This window comes from Protopterus annectens, chromosome 17.part0 (genome assembly GCF_019279795.1).
Source record: "Protopterus annectens isolate FY-2018-M chromosome 17.part0, PAN1.0, whole genome shotgun sequence".
NCBI lineage: Eukaryota > Metazoa > Chordata > Ceratodontiformes > Protopteridae > Protopterus > Protopterus annectens.
In genome coordinates, this window is record NC_056751.1 from 635,811,171 (window position 1) to 635,837,014 (window position 25,844).

At 40.0% G+C, this 25,844-nt stretch overlaps 1 protein-coding gene across 1 annotated transcript in view; it reads right to left on the reverse strand.

Annotated features, from left to right (window-relative positions):
* Nucleotides 1-25,844, reverse strand: part of VWCE (von Willebrand factor C and EGF domains) — a 2,001,707-nt gene that overhangs the window by 1,144,097 nt on the left and 831,766 nt on the right. Inside the window, exon 6 of the mRNA XM_044059709.1 lies at nt 9,249-9,404. Coding sequence (XP_043915644.1) covers nt 9,249-9,404 — 156 coding nt within the window. The remainder of the gene's footprint in view (nt 1-9,248; nt 9,405-25,844) is intronic.

The following is a 25,844-nucleotide window of genomic DNA, read 5'->3' on the forward strand; positions in this document are numbered from 1 at the left end:
GCAGGACAGCCTGTGGGTCTGTAGATTATTTTGTCCACTGTAGTTAGCTGGGTGAATGAGAGATGGCAGGGAAGTTCAAGCCAGCCTAAATGTTTCAGTGAATTACAATGGTGGGCCGAGAATTTGGTCTTGGTGGCAAATTTGGCTATTCTGTTGTAAGACATATCATGTATGGATTTTGAAGAATTTTGGATATTAGTGAGGAGAGAGGCACCATAAAGGAGAGAAGGTAATAAAAAGGTGGTTGCAATGGTTTGTCTAGTAGAGAGGCTAAGAAAGTGTTGGTGCCTGTAGAGTATATGGTTTAGCCATCAGCATATTTGCCTTTGATTGTCAGCAAGATCAGAATGCTGAGTGTTGGAGCTCCACACTAGGTACTTGGATTCATAAAAGTATACTGACAGTGCAGTGCTCCTTAAGGTGGTGAGGTACACTGCTAGGGTTTCATTCTTCCAAAAAGAAGTTACATATGATAATATGGTGGGAGGTCAGCTGCATGTGAATTACCTATGGCAGCACCGAAGAACAGAAGAAGAGCTATCATTTGTGTTATGGACACATTTCCATTATTTGGTGTAAACATCACCTCAGGTCTCCCACAAATAAGGGCCATAAGTTCAGTTAATAAGATTTTCAAGCCAGTAGGAGAAAGTAGACAAATGACCTGTTACAGCCTTTTTCTCACATTAACATGTAGTGGTGCTAGGCAATAGAAAATAAATTACAAAGACAGTAATAAAATATCAAGTATATGTAGCTGGAGCACTTTCTTTCTTAATGAGTGTTTAACAGGACAACTGAGTACCTCATATGATAGGACTTAAATGTAACATTTTGGACAGTTCTGCAGCAATAAAGTGTTATTACCCTTCATCTATTTCCTTTTGTGTCAGCATGACAACAGCTTAATGGATTCTACATGATCAACTAAATTAAATAAAGAAAGAAACAAATACACACACATATATACATATATTAAATAAACAAAGAAATATATATATATATATATATATATATATATATATATATATATATATATATATATATATATATATATATATACATATATATATATATATATATATATATATATATATATATATATATATATATATATATATATATATATATATACTTCACCTAAAACTCATTTCCCCTAAACTCATTTCACCAAGACCAAATCACCTAAAGTTCATTTCACCTAAAACTCATTTTGACTGACAAGTAGTACAATAAGGCAAGTCAAAGGTATATGTCCTTTTCCCCACTGCAGTACGATTCTGGTGTTAGTATATACAATTAAGTGGGGTGTGGGGGGCGAAGCCTCCCACTTACCTTGGTTTTATGGTGTCTGGTTTTGTTTTACATTATTTGGTAAAAGCCAAACTAGGTGGGGAGCACCAATGTGGGGGGCTGCACCCCCCACACCCCCCTTTAATATATATACTAACACTAGGATCGCACTACAGTGGGGAAAAGAAGATGTACCATTGACTTGCTTTAGAGTACTACTTGTCAGTGAAATGAGTTTTAGGTGAAATGAGTTTTGGGTGAAATGAACTTTAGGTGATTTGATCTTGGTGAAATGAGTTTAGGTGAAATGAGTTTTAGGTGAAGTGATATGTACCCATATATATATATATATATATATATATATATATATATATATATATATATATATATATATAAATATATATTATTTTTTTATTTTTACATTTGTTCATAGGTTCATAGGTGTGTACTAGGCTAATGGACCTGGGGCCTTTACATGCCTATCCATAGTGGCACCTGACCTTAGTTCCCAGTGCCTCTGTCGAGTAGAGCCACTGGAGTTATCCCCGGGGTGAATTTTCTGTTTCCCATCCACTCATCAAGATTTCTCTTGAAGAGGGTCAGTGAGGTGCTCAGTTTGACATATATGGGAAGTCTGTTCCATGGCATGGGCAGTCTCTGGTTATGAACCTGTCCCTCCAGCATGTTCTGTTAATTGTGGTAATGAGGTTGAGGTCTCTGGACTGTATGGTGTGGAGGGATTGGGATTTCTTTAGATGTAGCGTGTCTAACAGAGCCTGAGTCAGACATTGCTTTGTAAGTCAAGCAGAGATCACCTCTAAGTAGGCAATATGAGACAGAGAATAGTTGGAGTTTTTTGAGTTTGTCCATATAGGACAAGTGTTTAAGGCCTAGGATCCTCTTTGTGAGGTACTTTTGTGGCCTCTCCAGTTGTTGCAGGCATCTAGTGAGGTACATGCCAAATGGGGCATTGTACTCAATGATTGGCCTAATGAGGGAAGAGTAGAGGGAGACAATGGCCTCTTTCTTCCTGGATGTAAAATCCTTAGTAATGAGATGTGCCAAATTGAAGGAATTTCTTTCCATAGTATCAGTGTGGTGAGCAAAAGAGAGGTTGCTGTCAACCTGTGTTCCCAGATCTCTTATAACACCTTCTGTGTTCAGTGGACTACCATCAATGTGGTAATTTATGGGAACTGCATTTTTCCCAAAGTGGATGACGACACATTTTTTGGCATTGAGCTTAAGGCCATGGTTCTGACACCAGTCATTGGTCTCAGTGAGGCCATTCTGTAGGATGTCAACATCACTTGGGGAGTTAATAATAGTTCCCAACTTGTAATTGTCTGTGAACTTTATCAGCCGGAGTCTCTTCGCGTTGGCCTGAACTTCATAGATACAGATACCAAACTGGAAGGGACCCAGGACCGAACCCTGTGGGACTCCACTTGTGACTAGTCGGCAGTCTGACTTGGAGTCAGCTACTTTCACACTGTGGGTTCTATAGGTGAGCCAGTTTGCAACCCACCTAGTGATATAGGGTTGATGCCAAGCTTAGTGAGTTTTTCTATGATTCCTGAGTGAGGAATGGTATCAAAAGCCTTGGCCAGATCAAGGTAGGCTGTATGAACTACCTTGCCTTCATCCACATCTCTGGTGACTGACTCAAAGAAGTCGACCAAGTTGAGCAGGCAAGATTTACCCTTCATAAAACCAAACTGTGTAAGATCCAGAGTTTGGAGATTCCCTATATCCTTGTTTATTAGGTCCATGATGATGTGTTCCATAGCTTTGCATATCAGGCTCGTCAGGCTAATGGGGCAAAAGTTCCCAGGGTCTGCAGTCGCTCCTCCTTTGTGGAGAGGGATGATTGTAGCAGTGTGCCATTCAGTAGGGACAAAGCCTGATGTGAGGCTGTGATTGAACAGGGCACACAAGTGAGGTGCCAGTTCACTCTGTAATTCATGTAGAACACAACCAAGGATATTTCAGGTCTCATAGAAGCTGTATTCTTGGCCTTCACCAGTGCTTTTTTAACATGTGCAGCAGTAATACTGGGTGCCTGGCAATCTACTGGTATTGTGATTGGTCCTTGGGGGGAGGGGTAAAGTTGGCACTGAATCGTCAGCCAGTATACTGGTAATATCTGTTGGCACGGTATAGGAGGTACCATTGTGCAGTAGCTCAGAGGTAATCTGGGTATTGCCATGGAGATTCTTTACATAACTATAGAAGGCCTTGTGGTTGTCTTTACTATCTGCTGCAATTCTGTTTTCATAGCTAGCTTTAGAGGATTTGATGAGGCATCTTAACTTTTTGTTGAGGCTGATATGGGAGTTTTTCCAGTCTTGGGACTTCACCTTATTCAGCAACAGTTTTCTCCTTCTGTTGTAGAGTTTGTTTATGGCAGGGAACCACCAAATTGGCTTCCTTTTTTGGAGGAAATCATCTTGGTTCTATTGGGTATGGCAAAATCCATGCATTTATGTACGTGTTCGTACAGTGCATTGGTGTATGATTCTGTGGTCACGCAACTATTCTCCATTTGCATGGGTGCCGTGAAGTTAGCCACCTATCTTTTTAGGAGCCCAAAGTTAGCTTTGGAGAAGTTTTTCATGGTGGTTACCTTTGTGTGTGTGGGGGGGGGGGGTGATTAGTTTGTGGTCGGATCTAACCAGGGAGGAGCTGACTATTGGTGTAGAGCAATGGTCACCCATGTTAGTAATGACCAGGTCAAGGATGTTGCTACCTCTAGTGGGGGTAAGAATGAGCTAGTCCAGGGCATTGGAATTAATGAACTCCAGGAAATGATGGGCAAGTGTATTGGTGCATGAGTAGTTTACTCAGTTAATGGAGGGGTAGTTGAAGTTGCCTAATAAGAGAGTGTTAGGTTGGGCCCTAATATTCTCCAGGGTGCTTAGGAACATGGAGTGCGAGTCTTGGGACATGGTTGGGGACCTAAGGCAGGCTACGACCTGAAAAGCTGTCTTACCCAATGTTAGCTACACCTGAAGTATCTCTGATGCGTCATGTTGGGCTACCAGTCTGGAGGTGTGCACATCCTTTATGAATATGGAAACACCACTGTCTTTGGAGCTTTGGTCCAAGTTCTGGGGCCAAAAGTTGTGGAATGAGTTATAGCCTGGTAGTGCAGGGGTGCTTTCTGCTGCCTTGAACCAGCACAAATGTCGATGTTCTCCATTTTAAGGAGTGCTTTGCGTGAGTGCATTTTGAGATTTAGACTTCTAGCATTGAGCAGCATGACCCTCAGACTGCATTTGTTTGTAGCTGTTACAGTGGTAATTTGGTCTTTCGAACACCACCTAAAAAAGGCACTATAGGGGTGGCAAGAGCCTTGTCTAGTGTCCGACTGGACACATGTCCTTTTTCAGAGGAGGCCAGGGGAGAAAAGCTCCAGTTAGTACATATACATACAAATATCAATAACATCTAACTATGTAGGAAAGCAATATCAACATACAATTGGCAGTAGTTGCATTACGTAACTTAAATGTGACTTATATACATCAGTAAAGGATGAGATAACAGTAGTCTGTAGTACATTGGCATATAGTGTACTATGCTCACAAGAATTATACAATCTAATAGTACATTAGAGGAATTTTATGAAGGACTGAGAAGATATAGATAGTAAGAGAGTGAAAAGACTGCAGTATAAGTAAGATCTAAAAGTGTGTATACACATACACCTGGCTGCTGGAAGATTAAAAAAGGAGCTGTATTTGTAATAATAAAATAATGGATTCACATATAACTAGAATAATTATTTTGAGGATTACTGTTTAGCAGAAGAACTGAGAAAATTAATCATAGGGGTCTACTATAATGTTTCATGCAGTTTTTGCAGTTATAAAATACTGCTTCTATCCCATCTTTATAAAAAAAAATGTCTACATGAAATGTATTTTCCTTTTGTCCAAAAATTAAGTCATAGTTTGCTTATAGCTTTTATTCATTTAATTTATCTATTTTTGTGAGGGATATATTGTATAATTACATTAGTATATTCTAAGGTTTAGCTTATGTTCCGATATCAGAAAACCCTGGTGGAAAGGCAAAATCCATTTGACACAAGAGTCTTTTTTCTCTACCTACTAACACTTAAAGAATTTTACCTCAACCCCTTGAAAAGAAGCCATCTGGGGTATGCTGTTATGAGGGCATAACCCACACTTTGTTAGGTGTTAGTGCTTGCTTAGCATAAGAAGTGTTAAAATCTGTTATTTGAATTTGTGATATTTGTTTAAACAAAATAAACATAAAATACACAGCTGTCTTTATGAAATAAATTTATACAAATACAATGTAAGTATTCTCTTTTTAATGTTTTTTTCTTTCTCTTGTTGAATGAAAACAACAAAATGCTTTCTGTATCAGATTAGTTGACCTGTATGACTAAGGTTCTCAGGTCTTTTTCATCAAATCTCCATTTTTTGTGATTACTGTACAAAACTTCTCCTTGCAACAAATGCATGAAATTGAATGCTATCATGCAATGGGAATAGTTTACGAGCTCTAGATTACAGAAACATAGGCCTCTAAAAACTCCATGTTGATGTACTGAGACACAGGCGATAAGAGTAGCTATTTTAGCAATGTATGCTCTTTAACTTGTACATAATTCATATATTTGGTAATTCACTTGTGGAAATATATCACACATGCATGTAAGAAAATATACTAAACATTTTTGTCTTCTGCTGCTACAAGTCCTGATAATCAATGGTGATTTACTCTCACCATCTATAGGTTGTGAATTCTGTTCTGTATAGTTTTGCAACAAATGTACTGTGCTACCAATACAATGCTCTGGATCCTTGGGTTCAGAGAGACTGACCTTATACATCTAGCATGTACAGGCCCAGATGTTTCAGTTAACAGTGTTTCTCCCTCTAGATGAAAATGGCGGTGGTGGTTGTGCATAAATGGATAAACTATTGAAGAGATATTTGGGTGAAATGTTTCATTTTGGTTTTGGTGAAGTGCTTGTGCATACCTGGACAAACTACTGAAGGGGTCATTTGTGAAAATGTTTCATTTAAGTGCTTGAGCATACATAGGAAAACTACTGAAGTTGTCATTGGGGGAAATATTTCATTTAAGTGCTTGTGCAAACATAGTTAAAGTACTGAAGTTAATGGGGAAATGGTGTAATTTACTGCTTGTGCATACATGGCTAAACTACTGAAGAGATTAATGTAGAATTGATTTATCATCACATCTGTTTGTATATGGGAGGTTAAAATAAACTACTAATTACTTTATTCAGTTGTTGCTATTTTTATTTTATTACATTCTGGTATCTTAGGTATATTCAGTCAATAAAGCTGGCTTTAATTGTATGCAGGGGGTTGTCTGTAGATAAAGCTGACTGACACTATTGTCGTATATAAAATATGCATTTATTATTTTGGCTTTTGCAGGAGTAGTGTGCATGTTGTTTTCACTTTAACAGTTAAGCATCAGCATTGCTCTCAATAAGTAGCTATCTGTGAAGGTCTGGACAGGATGTGCATGATAAGAACTGATTATTGGCAGAGTGTTACACTGAGTAGTGTTACGATATAACTGCACTTGGTTCTTCTGCTGAGTCTTTGGCTGTTCATTCATTCATGCTTTGTTCATTTCTTTTCTCTTTATGGATTTTATCCAAATGCTTTGATTTCTTCTCCCAGACACTCAGCAGTATAATATATGCCTCTGGCCATTTGTTCTTTTACTTTTCATCCCAATCTAAAACCGGAGTGGTACACAGAAGATAACTGTCTTTTTGGAGGGGTAGGAATGCAGGCACTATTCACAGAAAGCCTGAATATATTGTATTAATCATGAGTTTTTGTTCAGGCCATCATTATTAAGTCAGAATTTAGTTAAAAAATCTAAGATGCACCTCAGTACATCTAGAACTTTATGAACTCTGCAGTCCTAGCAGACCCCCATCTTAATTCAGTTACATCCTCCAGGCTTAAACTACAGTAGAGTCTTGACTAGTTACAGAATGTTTAAAGAATGGGGAGGAGATAAAAGTAAGCTATAGTATGGAAAAGCAAGAAAGAAGTCATTCGTCTGGATGTTGTAGGGCTAGGATGAGCAGAAACTGAGGAGGGCACTGGAGAGTGCAGGGAAGGCTAGTGGGAATAGGGGACCTATGGATGTATATAGTCAGTGACATGGCTATAATGACTGGGTTTGTCCTGAAACAATCTGTGGATGAAAGTGAATGACCACATCTGTTTGATTATAGGTAAAGGTTACTGACCTGCTGCAATACAGCCCTGCCCTACTGTATTTTGCTCCACTCATTCAGTTGCTTCCTGCAGCCCCCTTACTTTGAAGTCACTAGCTGCCATTGGGGATACTCTTGGTGATGACAGTGGACAATAAAGTACAACAGACTTCAATATAAAATACAATGTTGTGGGTTATGGGTGGCACACTGATGGAGTGGTTAGTGTTACTGTTTCGCAGTACTTGGTTCCCTAGTTTGGTTCTCATTTGGGGTGCTTTATGTGCCAAGTATGCACATTCTCCCTGTGTCTTTTTGGTTTTCTCTGGGTGTTCCCATTTGCTCAAACATCTCAAAGATGTACACTAGTCATAGTGATTGTGTGCTTTCTCTGTGTGTGCATATCCATAAGAGTAAGAGTGAGCATACTTATGAATGTGTGTACACGTGTGTGTGCATGTGTGTGTGTGTGTGTGTGTGTGTGTGTGTGTGTGTGTGTGTGTGTGTGTGTGTGTGTGTGTGTGTTTGTGAGTGTGTGTGTGTGTGTGTGTGTGTGTGTGTGTGTGTGTGTGTGTGTGTGTGTGTGTGTGTGTGTGTGAGTGTGTGTGTGTGTGTGTGTGTGTGTGTGTGTATATGTGTCCACGAGTGCATATGTGTGTACATCTGTGTGGCTGCTCTTGTGTGTCTGTTTTGTGAGTGTGTGTGTAAAAGTGTTTGTGCATATGCTTGTGTGTGCATGTGTTTTGTTTGTGTGTGTGTATGTGTATGTGTACACACACATGAGCTTGTGTGCTACCTGCAGTATGTGGGTGCACTGCTCAGGATGAGGTGTCTTGAACCTGTAGAGTACAGTGATAGGTTCTGCCTCTTCTGTGATCCTGTACTGAATTAGGTGGGTAAGCAGAGAGTGAATGAATGAGAACAGGACAGTTTGCAGTACTTTTTAACAGTATAGCTAGGAAAGGTACACACAATGCATGGTATCACAACACTATTTCTGTTTTTTGCTGCTTGATCTCCTTATGAAAATTACCAAAGAACTGAAAAAAAAATCCAATATCAATAATGACTGAAAGAGTGTAGTGTAACAAACACATTTTCAGTCTGCCTAAAAAAGTAATTCCATAGTGGTATACATAAAAACTTCAGTCATTGAGTAAATACAGGTGCTCTGTACTTTCATTCTATAATCCTCTGCTACAGTTAGAAAAGAAGTGCTTTGATCTGGATGAACCAAAGGTTGGGATTACATAATTTAAGAAAGCACTCATTTAAATGGTACACATTAATATTTTAGTGCAGAACTTATCACACATTGATGCAAAGTCAAACAGTCCTGACATTAAATTTTGGAGAATAGATTACTAATTTTCTTTTCTGTTGTGTTCAAAAAATTCAGGCAGAAAATTCCAAGTTATAACAATGCTATCTAATATTGCCTGACAGAAGCATAAATAGCTTTATTGCTTTAAGCTATGTAGAACAAAGAAAGTTCTAGAACCAAACAATATGAAATGAGCTTGTTTCAACAAGTATGATGCAAGAACAGGAAATCCTGTTTTTTTTTAACAATTGCATCAAATGTTGCATAATATCTTTAAGGACCCAGAAGTACTATTGACTTTATTTAATAAGGACAAGAATAAAATAATGTTTAAGAACGTCTTCTTTTGTATCTAGTATGCTTCTAAATGTAACTAATACTCACCTGCTTGGCCAGGGCTATATTTTGAAGATACACAAGAGCGTCCATTGGCAGAGAGCTGGAAACCATGGTAACACTGGCATCTGTAACTACCTAAGCTGTTTTTGCAGACCTGTTGACAGAGCCCAGAACCTCCAAACCGTGAACATTCATCCACATCTGTCAAAAAAAAAAAAATAATGGTTGAAAAATACAGATGTGTTACTTTAGTATGCATCTTTTAGCAATAAAATCCCCTTAGTGGTTCTTTTGAGTGAGCCTGGAGCAATGTTGTATTCAGCTGACTAACCCTTCTAGATGTTATTCCCTTATTTGTTATTTATGCCTAATATTCATGCTCATACATACTGAAATTCTTAATACAATTAATTTGTAGCTTTCATCATATTGATCACTGTTGCAGTAGTCTTAGCTATATGGGTTATATCCTGCCAAGGATATAACAGTCAGCCAGCCTTTAAAGCTTCAGGGCAACTTCCATGTACCCAAACTATCAAGTAGTGTGAGCTGAGCTGATTATTTATTTATTGACATTTGATTACCAGGAGAGTCTGACTGGGTAGGAGTCCCTTTTCAGTGGAGGGCCAGGGAGAAAAGCTCCAAAGTATTAGAAAACATTTTAAGAACAAACATTTTATATTCTTTAAACATAATACTAAAAACAAATACAGTTTAAATAATTATACCAAATTAGACATAATATCAAAACATTGGTAAAGAATAGCTACAAGTTATATCACAATGATTTAATAGTTAGAGAAATTAAAGGTAGGTTAGTATAATGCAAACAGGAATTTTAATATGAAATGAGAGAAAAGCAGGTTTATAATATATTTAGTGAGAAAGCCAGGAGAAAGACATTGCTAGAACTAAGAAAGCAAGTGAAGAGTGAGAATAAGGAAATGCAAGGAATGAATAGGTATCTTTTCACATTTAGGGATATAGTCTACTAGGGTCTATATTAGAAGACTGAAAGTTTAAAATCGCAAACACTCTAAAGAGTGAAAATGCCAGACTTTGAAATCATTATTGTGGGGGGCTGTGCCCCCCCCCATAGCCCCCACTAAATATATATTCCAACTCTGAGATCGCACTACAGTGAGGAATATTCCAATCTTCACTGTACTGCAATCTCAAAAAAAGCACTTTGAGGTCCAGCATTTTTGCTATTTAGAGCATTTGCGATTTTAAACTTTCGGTCTTCTAATATAGACCCGCTCATCCTGGTGTTCAGCAAGAACAGTGCCAGCTTTTGGCTAGGAAGTCTTTCAGAATGGTTTTGAAGGATGGGATGGAGGTTATTGACCTGATGGATAGAGATAAGGAGTTCCAGGCCTTAGCAACATGGTACAAGTACAGACAATGCTCAGTAGATTGATAGGTTAAAGACAAACATAGGTGCAAAGCCCTTCAGAACTTCATTGCTGCTGAAGAGTATGCTCTTGTGAAGCTTTCAAGGATTGACAGTCAGCTTGTGCTTTCCTTTGCTTTGCAGATAAGTTCCTTTTCAGGGAAAAAAACTTCCACTTTCTTACTTTTGTTGCTGTTTTATTCATTTTCCTGTTTAGGAAAGTTATTTTAAAGCTAGGAGTGTTGCATTTTAATGGACTCTCTTGAGACTAATGTATTTTTAAATGGAACTCTTGTTTTTTTTCTGTAAGTAAAAGTAAAGTAACAGAAAACATTTTTTTTCTGTAGAGAAATTGTGTTTATTTTACTTCTCTATGGCTAGCATAGTGTTTTATAATGCTTTTACTGTATGCTTCTGTCAAACTTGGCCTGATAGTATTTACCAGCAATTGCTGCTTGTCTTCCCCTGGGAAGAGGCAACATTTTTGGCTTGACCATGGAACAGACTACCGGTCCCACTGTCTGCCCTTCTTCCAGCCACAAAAAGAAAAAAATTAAGCAAACGGCCATTGCTGCCACAACAGGATAACACTTTGCCACAGCCATAGGAGGGTGACTCTGTTGTGGCCATTTGTTGTACCTCAGACCACTAATCTTTTTTCCGTGGATCCCTCTGATGTAGCCTCTACAGCCACTCTGGACCGTGGGTTGGCCACATCCACTGTAGCTGTTGGGATCCGTCAGTGGGCAAGAAGCTCACTTGTCAGTCAAGGGAAGGGAAAAGGGAAGTTTTTCCTGTTGTGTCAGAACACAGTGCCCATCCCTGAGGAAGCTGCTGCTGCCTTAGTAAGATGATTAGCTACATTTTTCCTGTAAAAAAGAAAAAGAAAACCAAACTTTTATCCACTCCTCCTCAATTTTCTTTGGATAAGAGTACTTTACTGGGTCTGTCTCAGGGTTTAGTTTAGGCTATTGATCCCTTTTGTAAAGTATTTTCTGATAAAAGAAAGAGGAATCTGAACAGGAAGATATAGGGAAGGATTTCTTTTTCCTCAGATTTCTGATTTACTTTATGATTCTACCTATGGGTCTCTCTTGTTTCTCTTTCTGTTAGACTATTGCTAGAATTTGACAGTGTTTTCAGTGGGAGCACCCTGGGGTTTCTCAATCCCACAGAAAATACTATGAGTTGTTACAGAAGGTTTTTCTAGAACCTACACCCATTCTTTCTGTTCTGTCTTCTTTACATGATGTATGTGTTACTCTGCAATTTTTCTGTTAGTCAGTCAACTGGCCCTAAAAAGGCAGATAGGATACATAAAGTTCCTCAGTCTTATACATTTTTATACGTTACTCCTAAACATGACCCAGCAGGTATAGCTTTAGTTGATCTCACTGCTGCTAAACACTTAGTTAATTCCAATCTGACTCTTCCTGATTAGGATGGGAAAATTGAGAGATATGGGAAAAAAGTGTATACTACTGCAACACTGATTTTCAGAATTTTGAATTGTCAGGCTAATATGGTAAAGTTTTTTTTTTTCTGACAAATTGTGAATGCATGAACGTTTTATCTACAGTTTTTTCTTTTAAGGAAACATCTGTTATAATTAACTTAGTTTCTTTTACTATACAAGTCACTACTCATAGTTTACAGACTGTGTGTATGTCTCTGTTGATACTTCTTCCAGGACTATGGCCAATGGTACTGTTTTGAGGAGGTTTGTATGGCTGCATTCTAAAAACCTCCTAGGTGTTATTAAAAATTACATTTTAAATTCTCCATTAAATAAAGATTTAGTGTTTGGTCCCTCTGCTGCAGAGGTGATCAAACAGTATGATGAAAGGGGCAAGCTGATCCAGTGAATCTGTATGATTTTTCAGCCCTTTTTTTCTAAATGTTCGTAGGGATTTCTATCCCCTCATTCAATTTTGGCAAAAAACAGAATAAACAATCTCAATAAAAATGTAGGTAAACAGACATTTAAGAAGAAATGGCAAAAGGATTCCGAAAAAGACGTTTTGAACATCCCCAAACTTCAAGAGACCGTGTGACCTCCAACTCCTCCCCCCTCCAACTCCAATGGCCCCGTTTGCCCTACAGAAAGTCTGACTCACTATTTTTTCTCTGGCAACAGGTAATTTCAGACAAATGGGTTCTGAAAATCATTCATCAAAGTCACAGATGGCAGTGGGAGGATATTCCTCCTTTCCAGGGGTCATTCCCCAGCCTCCATATCAGAATGTTTTGTTTCCCACTGCTTCTTAATCTCATGCTGTCCCAAGAGTGACAGAACCAGTTCCTATTTCCCAAGTGGGGAAGGATATTTATTGAAAGATATTTCAAGAACCAACGAAAGAAAATTCTTGGAGACCAATTCTGGATCTACCTTTCCTAAGACTGTATGTGATTGTACCCACATTCAAAATGTTGTGACTTGACAACCTGATAACATCTTCTTCCTCTTTCAGGTTTGCTGGCAACACTGGACTTGAAGGTGTTTATCATTCATCCAGACTTCAGATGTTTTGTAAGGTTTTCTTTTCTTCAACAGGGGAAATACAATTAACGAGATCAATTTCTAATGTTTTCCACTCAAACTTTGGTCACAGTGAGGGACTAACTCAGCATTTTTGGTCTTGTGGCATCTATGATTCTCATCATATCCCTGCCAAGACTCAACATGAGAGATACAGTGGTATCTGAAATGTCTTTGGTCCCAACATTAACACCCTTTATCTTTTCAAATCGCAGTGCTGGGGTTTTTCAGAAGGGAAATATTTTAGTGGACACAGCAGATATCATTAGATATAGGTCTTCCCTTCCCCTCTCTTTCTCCCTGCTCCAAAGCAATTAGTCACCACAGATGGTTCAGACTTTGTTTCTGGAGCAATTTCAGGAGGGATAAAAGAGCAGGTGGTGTGCGATGCCAAGGACAGATTCAAACACATAAATATCAAGGAGATGCTTGCCATGATCAAGGCACTCAACTCTGTGACCCCTCTTTGGTCCCTGGGACCTCTTTAAGTGGTTACAGACAATATGACAGTTGTGTGGTACATCAACAAGCAAGGGGAACCATGTCATACCTCCTTTACAGACTGGCCATGTTACTTGGAATAGAGCTGCACAGCACAATCACACTAAACAGGCATCTTACATTCCATCAGAATTGTGTGTCAGGCAAGCTGAGTAGGACCAGGGCAGACACTCCTGAATGGAGACCAGATCAGTGAGTCTTCCAAGATTTGTTCCATCTATGTGGAGGTCCTCAAGTAGAACTCTTTGCCTCCACTCTGAACAATCAGCTGGAAAGATTTTATTTCATGACACCATACATGAGAGCCTTGAAGACAGATCCATTTTCTTTTCCATGGACAGGAATGTTTCTGTAAGCTTTCTCTCCTTTCCACTAATATCCAGGGTAATTCTGAAGATTCAGAAGGAATCCCTAAGATCACTGTGGTGACTCCCTTCTGGGCCAAGCAACTGTGGTTTTCCCCTTTGTTTAGATGTGGCCAGGGGCAGTTGCCACACGTTTCCTAATAGACTGGATCTACTCACCCAAGAACATAGGTGTTTGTTAAACACTGACATCAATCAGCTTCAGCTGACTCCCTGAATGACAGGGTCTTAATTCCATTTAGGCAACTGTTTACTGTGCAGCAGTTACTAATAGAGACAAGAAAGCCCACTGCTAGAAAATTATACATTAGCAAATGGAAAAGGTTTTCTAGTTGTTACCAACAACATAACCATTAACCATTCAGGGCTAATTGTTCTATGGTTTTACATTTGTGTGAGCTATTATCTTATAGCCTTTCTTATTTTTCTATATTTACTGCCCATTTCTGCATGTCTGTCTATGGATCTTTCTGCTTCAATGCAGTCTCATGTCAATACATTCTTGAAAGCAGTTTTGTATAAGAGGACTCTCCTTGGATCTTAATTTTGTGTTAGAAAAGCTAACACTTGTTCCATTTGAACCAGATAACCTGGCTGACTTGTGTTTCTTAACATAGAAAGCAGTTTTGCTGATTGCTCTGACCTTAGCAAAAAGGGTATTTGAGTTGCAGTTTCCTCAGGGACAGGGTGTCTTTGAGAACTAATCATTCTTTTATGTCTAAAGTCGTATATGAATTTACTTTAAGCCAAACTATTCATCTCCCAGTTTTCTTTCCTGAACCTAAAAGTGAGGGAGAAAGGGTTCTTCCATACCTTAGATGTACATAGATAACTCAGATACTATCTTGTCAGAACTAAACCTTTTGGATCTTCGGATCAATTGTTCATTTCTTGTGAAGATAAGAAGGGACAACCTGTGTCAGAATGGGCTATTTCCAAATGGTTGTTCATAGCTTCATAGCTAAGTACTAGGCTAGCTGCCTTTGTGGGCCATTATAAGCTTAGCCAGTTTCCCTTTTAAATGTGAGAATATAATAATGTTATCATTGTCTGTGAGGTAAACACCCCAACCATTATACCAACCCACAAACTGGGAGAATTTTGTCAATTGTCAAAGGCTACTACCTTTTGTTATACTCACCATAAAAAAACTATTCCAGGCAGGGCCCAGGCCCACTCTACCAGGGCCTTGGCTTAATCTATGACTTTTTGGAAAGGTTTGGATTCTAGAAGTATTCTAGATGCTGCTACTAGGTCTTCTCTACATACTTTTTCAAAGCACTATAAGCTTGATTCCTTCTCTAAGTCTATATAAAACTTTGTAGCTTTGCTAGGAACATTCTTCAGGGGTTTCTGGATTCTTCTCCTTCTACCTCCCAAGTGTAATTATCTAAAGTAATCTATCTATATACCTAAGGCTACTGCAACAGTGATCAAGATGATGAACATATTACAGCTGTGTATGTAAACTTAAAATAACAGTAGCTGTTCGAATGACCACTGCTGCAATAGCTACTTCCTCCCTCCACCCCCCTTATTTTTTGCTGTGTTTTTATCCCAGGGTGAGGACATTTTTTTTTCTTGTTCCAAGCATTCTCTTTTCAGGGCTCAGCCTCCCACTCTTTGCTGGCAGGAAAGCTCTGAAGAGGTTCACACCCAAAGTTGTCTTTTTTAGTCAGCTCAGCTAGAGCTGCCTGACAGTTTGGGCCTGAAGAAGGTGCCCTAAAGCTTTGGAAGCTGGCTGCCTGTTATATCCTATAGCTAAGGCTAGTGCAGCATTAATCATTAAAACATCTATTGTTATGGTAAGTTTTTTTTCCTCAGCTGTAGTTCTGCTTAGTTGCTTTACAGTCAAATAATAATTTTATGCTTTCTTAACCCACTTAACATATACTGTAAGTTCTATTCGACCACGTACTTACACAGAATCATAAATTGTACTCTGACTTCATTGGATAGATAAGGGTTACAAAATGCAAAACACTCAAAGGCAGCCAAAAAATAAATAAATAAATAAATAAATAAATAAATATATATATATATATACACACACACACACACACACACACACACACACACACACACACACACACACACACACACACACACACATATGTGTCCCTATGACATTGTCGAAAGTTAAAATCTCACAAGACAATATGGCCGAGACCATATTGCCAATGATTCGAATTGTCGACAATTGTGTACTGGGATCGCTGTACAGTGCAGAACCTGTCCATCACCATTGCAAATAAGAAAGGGCTCAGAGCTAATCCTTGATGTAATCCTACCTCCACCTTAAATGCATACATCACTCCCACCGTAGACCTCACTGATGTCACACTACCCTTGTACATATCCTGTACCACTTTTACATACTTCTCTGACACTCTTGACTTCCTCATACAATACCATAACTCCTCTCTAGGCACCCTGTCATATGCTTTCTCTAATTCTACAAAAAAACAATGCAACTCCTTCTGACCTTCTCTGTACTTCTCTATCAACACTCTCAGAGCAAACATCGCACCTGTAGTGCTCTTTCCCGGCATGACACCATACTGCTGATCACTAATCATCACGTCCCTTATTAACCTAGCTTCCGCTACTCTTTCCCATAACTTCATGCTGTGACTGATCAATCTAATCCTTCTGTAGTTACTACAGCTCTGCACATCACCCTTATTCTTAAAAATCGGTACCAAAACACTTTTTCTCCATTCCTCAGGCATCCTCTCACTTTCCAAGATTTCATTAAACAATCTGGTTAAAAACTCCACTGCCATTTCACCTAAACATGTCCATGCTTCCACAGGTATGTCATCTGGGCCAACAGCCTTTTCATTCTTCATCCTCTTCATAGCTGTCCTTACTTCCTCCTTGCTAATCCATTGCAGTTCATGATTCACTATCTCCACGTCATCCAACCTTCTCTCCCTCTCATTCTCTTCAGTCATCAACCCCTCAAAGTACTCTTTCCATCTGCTCAACACACTCTCCTCGTTTGTATGTTTCCCTCATTATCCTTTATCACCTTTACCTGCTGCACGTCTTTCCTAGCTCAGTCCCTCTGTCTAGCCAATCGGTACAGGTCCTTTTCTCTCTCCTTATTGTCCAACCTTTCACACAACTCTTCATATGCCTTATTCTTAGCCTTTGCCACCTCTCTCTTTGCCATGCACCTCATCTCCTTATACTCCTGTCTACTTTCTTCAGCTCTCTGACAATCCCACTTTTAGTTGTCTCTGAAAACAGACTTTGGGTTAAAAATAGCCTCCAAAGCTAAGGATAACCACAAGGTATTTTTCAATTATGTCCACAGCCCTAAGGGCAACACCCCCACAATGTGCAGAATTAGTTGTAGAGGGCATCACCTATACTCTGCCAAAAATATAGGAAATCTGTTGACTGATAAATTCAGCTCATATTTCACCTCCACTTCACTCCCATTTCTTCCCAAGAAATAACCTCCACCACTTCACTGTCAATTATCACCAAAGAACATATTGCCACTATGCTCTCCAAAGCAAAAAAACATGACTTCAGTTGTGCCTGACAACATACCTGGTTGTCTCTTAAAAAGCTTAAATCAGGACTTACTAAGGCCATTAGGATCTCTATTTAACCACAGCTTCTGGAATGGCTTTGTCCCAGTAGAGTGCTGGACAGCAAAAGTTATCCCTTTGCATAAAGGCAGACCATCTTCTGACTTGGGTAATTACAGACCCATATGTTTAGCTAGTCTTATTTAAAGCCAATGAAATAATAATCATGGACCTGATAAATAATGACATGGAAAACTTCCAAATACTGGATCCGACCCAATTCAGCTTTGTCAAGAGCAAGTCATGCCTATTGAATCTGGTGGATTTCTTTGAAAAGGTTACTAAGGCCATGGATGAAGGTAATACAGCATATACTGCTTACCTTGACCTGGCCAAGGCATTTGACTCAATTCCCCACTCAGGTATTATAAGTCAACTCAAAAAAATGGGCATAAATCCCTATGTCACCAGATGGACAGCCAATTGGCTCATGGACAGGGCATGTGGTTAAAGTGGGTAAATACAGATCCAGCAAGAGGCCAGTTACTAGTGGTGTGCCACAGGGCTCAGTGCTGTGAGTACTGCTGCTCTGAATATACTTCTCTAAAGTCAAGGCCAATGTAAAAGGCCTCTGGATAACAAACTTTGCTGACAACTGCAAGCTGGGGGAAATCATTGAATCCCCCAGTGATGTAGATATCCTTCAGGAGGGTCTAAATCAGACAAATGATTGGTGCCAGAATCATGACCTAAAAATACATGTGGGAAAAATGCATTATCATACCCTTTGTGAAGTTAAATACCCCTACAATTTACAACATCAATAGCATACCCCTAAGACTAGACTCAGAGGTGAGAGGTCTAGGTTCACAAATAAATACTAGCCTGAACTTTGTCTACCATATGTTCTTCTATGTAGCACAACTTATAAGTAAAAATATGTCATCTAGATCCAAGGAAATTATATTCCTGCTATACTCAGTCCTCATTAGAGAAATAATCGAGTACAATGCACCATTTGGCATGTGCTTGACTAGGCACTTACAGCAGCTGGAGAAATCTCAGAGGTTCCTCACAAAAAATACAGGGTGTAAACAACATGTCCAATGTGGACAGACTAAAAGCCCTCTCTATTTACGCTGTCTCCTACCAATTATTAAGGGATATTTCTGCTCAATATCTGAGCTGTTTGGATGGCTGTGATTTACCTGTAATCAAATGGACATACAAGCTGATTTAAGTACACTTTTTTCAGTACTTCCATTGTTTCAGACAATACTGCATTTTATTTACTTGTTTCACTGAATATTAATTGAATATTGTGGTCTCTCTATCTCTCTGCAATTAGCTTGATAGAAATTTAGCCAATGGTTTCATTGGGGCTTGTTGTTTCACTTCTTTGAAATTCTGTGTTTAACTCTTAGCCTGGGAGGTTCTCTTTACCTTATACGTGTTAGTCACATCTCCATGCTGCTGTATCCAGGACTGTTTGTAAGCTTCTGAGCCCCCCAAGCCTTTGTGTGTTGGAGGGAAGCCTTCTAGCTTATCAGTGGTAGTGGTAACCAGTAGGTAGCCTATCTACCACAAGAGAAGTGGTTTCTGGCCCAGAAATTGTAATTTATCGGCCGTTTGTTTGAGCAGTTTTTTCCATCTCTTTCAATTTTCTGGTTTGAAAGCCCACATTTGCGCTTGTTTCCCACCTTTCCTGTAACTAGTCTAGTCCAGATACAGATTTTCTGTATCCAGGACAGTTTGGAAGGTTCTGAGCCCCCCAAGCCTTTGGGTGTTGGAGGGAACCCTTCTAGCTTATCAGTGGGAGTGGAAAGCACTAGGCAGCCTATTTACCACAAGAGGAGTGGTTTCTGGCCCAGAAATTGTATTTTCTTGGCTGTTTGGGCAGTTTTTCCATCTCTTTCAACTTTATGGTTTAAAAGCCCAAGTTTGCGTATGTTTCCAGTCTTCCTGTGTATTTATTTCTGCTCAATATCTGAGCTGTTTGGCTGGCTGTGATCTACCTGCAATCAACTGAATGTACAAGCTGATTTAAGTACACTTTTTTGGCACTTCCATTGTTTCAGATAGTACTGTATTTTATTTATTTGTTTCATTTTTAATTGAATATTGTGGATTCTCTGACTCTCTGCAGTTAGCTTGCTAGAAGTGTAGCTACTGGTTTCATATAGCAATAACCCATGCCTGGGTGTGGGTAATGCTGGATTTACCCACGGTTGGCGTGGTTTGGTCCCGAGGGCGAAGCCCGAGGGACCAAATAAGCCAACCGTGGTAAATCCAGCATTACCACACCCAGAAGTGGTTATTATTATTATCTAATGACATTATTTAAGAAAAATAATAATTACTTTTCTTAAATAATGGCATTGTATAATGCCTCCTTGCTGCCCTTCCACCACTGTCTGTTATCTGAGGCGGTTCTGATGTATTGCGCATGCGTAGGCCTATGCAGTACATCAGAGCTGTGGGCAAAAGCAACGGAGATCTTCTCCATTGCTTTTTTCTGTTTCGCTATGTTAAATGGGTTTAACATAGTGAGACAGCTTTAAAAAAGCAACAGAGATTCTCCGTTGCTTTTTTTAAAGCTGTCTCACTATGTTAAACCCATTTAACATAGCGAGACAGGTTTAAAAAAAAAGCAACGGAGAAAGCAAGATCCCCGTTGCTTTTTATACACTGTGTCGCTATGTTAAAGGAGTTTAACATAGCGAGACAGCTTTAAAAAAAGCAAGGGACATCTCCGTTGCTTTTTTTAAACCTGTGTCGCTATGTTAAACTTCTTTAACATAGCGAGACAGTGTTTTAAAAAAGACATACTAATGGAAAAAGTCCGGGTGACCGGACCTTTTTCCATTAGTATAAGTCGATTTACAACGTGCATGCTGGCCAATCAGCGTGCATGTTTTAGAATATTAATGGAGGGTCATGGTATAATTGGGGTTGTTTCACTTTGAAATTCTATGCTTAACTCTTAGCCTAGGGGGTTTCTCTTTGTCTTATAGGTGTTAGTCACATCTCTGTGTATTTATTTCTGCTCAATATTTGAGCTGTTTGGCTAGCTGCGATCTACCTTCAATCAACTGGATGTACTACACTTTTTTCTGCAATTTCATTGTTTCAGATAGTACTACATTTTATTTATTTGTTTAATTGAATATTAATTGAATATTATGGTCTCTCTGTCTCTCTGCAGTTAATTTCCCACTCTCCCTCCCTGTGCTTGTTGTGGTGTTTTTGTTGTGGTGTTAATCTTGGTGGCTTCGGAATTGCCTGCCCCAGCTGTAAATTTGTGTTTGGATACTTCTCCTGGGCCCATCTCATTTGCTCACTCAACTGAGTACAGTGAGATCATATTTTGATTTTAGACATTCCTACCAGTCCAATCTTTTCAGCTTTATCCACTGTGAACAGAGAGAGCATTTGGGAAGGACAACCTCTGTATGTCCCTTAATCTTGCTCTGTTCCCTCCCACTCCACTAAAAAATGTATTTATACTTTATTCAGCTGCTCTTACTGTAACTGTCTTTTGTCTTTTGTTACCTTAGTTTGCTGTTCTGTGTGATCTTAAGTGTTCAAGTTCTCTTATTCTGCACTTATTACTGCTTGTTAGTGGCCTGATTACATTTGCCTGATATTCTAAGCATCTTAGTTTTGGTTTTAGCACTTGTGCTTCAGGCCAGTTATTTCACATTAGGGTTTTTGTGGACAAACTCTTATCAAACCATACTCTCCATAAGTCTGCCAAGTATTCAGAGCACTATGTCTGGACAATTCACATAAGTTCTCCTGCCAGCCTGGTCAACATTGGCTTATTGAGACAGCGTAGCAACTTCCTCATATTCACGGACAGTCCCATTCTCTTAGCACATAATTCTTCTAATTGCGAGAAATGCATCTACATCAGTAACCTGGAATCCATGTTCTCTCACACCACAGTCAGTACTCCTGGCAAAGAGGAGTATGCCAGCACAAACACCACACCACCCACATCAGAGAGTCACACACCCACCTGTGCAGGAATCCTCAACAAAAACTTACCTAAACAACAGAGATCCCCAAAACACATGCAAAAACATTCCACACACAACACCAATCACATCACATACAGTAGTCAACACACCAGTGTCTTACAAACACAGCCCATTAGATATAGCAATAAACCAACACAGCCCATAAGGCATAACAATAAACCAAACATACTAGTCGCTGCCAACTCAGTAGTGAGACACACTGATGTCCCCCTCACCAGGCTCAACAAAGAGAAGGTCAAGGTCAGCTGTTTGTTAGGTGCTAGAATCTGCCACATCATGCACACACTTAAGTCTCTCCACAATAGGTACAAGTATGACTCTGTCATTGTCCATGTCGGTGTCAATGACTTGAGACATACCTCCCTGGACTATATGAAGAGAGACATGATTAAGTTCTCAGAGTATGTGCTCCAGGCAGGTATGACCCCAGCCCTAAGCAGCATCCTACCTTCACCAAGAATGATACCACAATACCAACATAAAATGATTGACTTCAACAATTGGCTTAGTTTCTGGTGTCTTTCTGAGGGGATCCAGTATCTGTCTGCCTGGGATGACATAGTTGACAAGCCTTAATGCTTTGCCAGAGATGACCTCCGTCACCACTGGGGTTCCGGATCTTGGCCAAGGCTCTTGCCTCCCCACATTGTGCCTTTTTTAGGCTATGCCCCAAAGACAAATCTTCCTACATAATGGATCTGTCAAAAAGCAAACTGAAGGTCATGCTTCTCACTCACTGGAGGTTTTCCTCACACTGGAAGATGCCGATGTCTGTGCAGTCACGGAAACTTCAGGGCTGCAGAGAGCACCTCTGCCTTACCAGGCTATACCTCATTCCAAACCTTCCGACACCAAAATGAGGTCAGAAAGACTAAGGGTGGTGGAGTCTCTATCTTTATTTAAGACAGGCACACCTCCAGACTGGTTTACCAGCATAATGCACTGGAATTACTCCAGGTGCAACTGACAGTTGGCAAGACACCAATTCAAGTTATAGCCAGCTATAGACCCCCCCTCTATGTCTCAGGATACCCACTCCTCCTACCTGGACCTACTTGACTCCATCAAGGTACCCCCTAACACCCTGATCCTTGGCGACATCAACTACCAACCATAGACTAGGTGAACTATTCCTGCACTAATGCACTCGCCCAATGATTCCTTGACTTCATCAGCTCTAACACACTATACCAGATGGTCTCATCTGCCACAAGGAGAGATAGCATACAGGACTGTATTCTCACTAACATGGGTGACTGCTGCACCACTCCCATAATATGTTGTTCCTTGGTGAGATCAGATCATCAGTCTGTCTCATTCAAAGCACTGCTGCTCTGAATATACTTCTCTGAAGTCAAGGCTAATGTAGAAGGCCTTTGCATAACAAACTTTGCTGCTTTGCTGACAACTGCAAGCTGGGGGAAATAATTGAACCCCCCACTTATGTAGATATCCTTCAGGAGGGTCTAAATCAGACAAATGATTGGTGTCAGAATCATGACCTAAAAATAAATGTGGGAAAATGCATTATCATACCCTTTGTGAAGTTAAATACCCCTACAATTTACAACATCAATAGCATAACCCTAAGACTAGACTCAGAGTTGAGAAATCTAGGTTCACAAATAAATACTAGCCTGAACTTTGTCTAGCATGTGTCCTTCTATGTGGCACAACTTATAAGTAAAAACATGTCATCTAGATCCAAGGAAATTATATTCCTACTGTACTAAGCCCCCATTAGAGAAATAATCGAGTACAATGCACCATTTGGCATGTGCTTGACTAGGCACTTACAGCAGCTGGAGCAACTTCAGAGGTTCCTCACAAAAAATACAGGGTGTAAACAACATGTCCTATGTGGACAGACTAAAAGCCCTCTCTATTCACACTGTCTCCTGCCCATTATTAAGGGATATTTCTGCTCAATATCTGAGCTGTTTGGATGGCTGTGATCTACCTGCAATCAACTGGACGTACAAACTGATTTAAGTACACTTTTTTCAGCACTTCCATTGTTTCAGATAGTACTGCATTCTATCCCATCCAACTCCCCCCCAGCTGTAACCAGGCTAAAAACTTCTCAAAAGCTAACTACAACCTCCTAAGGGAAGCTATCAACAGCTTCATACCACCGCTCCCCTCAGAGGATGCAGACAACTATGCTGAACAGTATGCCAGTGCAGTATATAAGTACCTGTACAACTGCAAGGACTCAGCCATACCCAACAGAACTAAAACCTGCTCCTCAAGAAAACACAAACCTGTCTGGTGGACATCCTCTATCAACAGGCTTTACAACAAAAAGAAGAAACTGTTGTCCAATGATAAAGAGGAACAAATTCCAAATTAAAAAAACTCCCTCCTCCGCCTCAACAAACAAATGAGATCACTAGTGAAAAACTCCAAAGCCAATTATGAGTTGAAACTAGCCGACGAAACAAAGGGAAACCACTAGTCTTTCTTCAGTTACATTAGGAACCTCCATGGCAAAGCCTAAGTTTGTTCCAAATTAGTACTTAATGGTACCACTTACACTGATCCTGCTGACTTATCCAACCTGCTAGCTGATAGGTTAAGTGCAAAGTTCACCCCCTTATCACCCCCCAAAGGCCCAGTTGACATCCCCAATACTTGTCCCACACCTCACATCTTCTGTAGATCAAGTGTTAAAGGCCCTATCTAATAAAAAGAACACAGATTCCATGAGACCTGATAGTATCCAGGCTGTATTCTGCAGCATCTCCAGCAAGAACTAGCTTCACCATTGAGCACCCTATTCAACCACAGCCTAATTACAGGCTTCATTCCAGCAGAGTGGTGGTGCCACTACTGAACCTGAAAACTATCGCCCCATTAACTTGAGAATTCTGATCTGTAAAGCCATGGAGCATATTATTATGGATCTCATAAACAAGGACATAGGCAGTCTCCAAGCACTTGACCTCACCCAATTCGGATTTGTCAGGGGCAGATCTTGCCTATTGAACCTAGTTGACTTCTTTGAGATGGTCACCAAGGCCCTGGATGAGGGAAAGTCAGTACATACAGCTTACCTTGACCTGACCAAGGCCTTTGATACAATCCCCCACTTGGGCATCATCAAAAAGCTAACACAACTTGGGTTTAATCCCTATCTCATCAGATGGGTGGCCAACTGGCTCAGAGATAGGACCCACAAGGTCAAAAAAGGTGCCACCACCTCCGCCAACAGACCTGCCACTAGTGGTGTTCCCCAGGGATCTGTCCTGGGACCCCTACTGTTTGGCATCTACTTCTCAGAGCTCCAGGCAAAGACAAGGGTCTGTGGCTGACCAAGTTTGCAGATGACTGCAAGTTGGGTGCTGTTATTGACGCCACAAATGATGTTAACATACTGCAAGAGGGTATCACAGCTACAAATAACTGGTGCCAAAATCATGGCTTTAAGTTAAATTAAAAAAAATGTATTATCATAGCATTTGGCAAAAACATGTCCCCTATTGATTACCATCTCAGCAGCAACCCCCTAAGCACACAACCTGTGGTGAGAGACCTGGGTACTTAGGTTGACAACAGTCTCACATTCGACCAGCATGTGGAGGCAGTGGTCAGAAAAGCCTTTTACTTGGTTCATCTCATAAGTAAAGGGATTGCATTCAGAAATAAAGGAGGTTATTACCACTCTGTACTCCTCCCTCATTAGACCTAAAATTGAGTATAACACCCCATTTGGTATGTACCTCTCCAGATGCCTGCACCAACTGCAAAGGCCACAGAAATACTTGACAAAGAGAATCCATGGCCTCCAACACCTGTCTATGTGGACAGGCTGAAATGGCTATCACTTTACTCTGTATCATACAGATTGCTCAGAGGTGATCTGTGTCATGCCTATAAGGCAATATTGGACCCTGCTCTACTAGAGATGCTCCATATCCGTAAGTCTAACTCCTTGCACATTACTCACTCAATAGGCCTAAATCTAATATGTGACATCAACAAAACCTGCTGGAGAGACAAGTTTGTCTCCCAGAGGCTGCCCTGTCTCTGGAATAGACTTCCCATGCATATCAAACAGAGTACCTCACTGACCCTCTTCAAGTGCAACCTTGATGAGTGGCTGGGAAACCACAAATTTGTTCCAGGGGTACAACCTTTGTCCCTCATTGACAGGGGTGACAGGTACTGACTGTGGTTTATTTTTTTGGATAAACGCATGACTAGACCTGTAAGGGCCCCAGGGCCATTAGCTTAGTAACCTCCTGTAATCCTA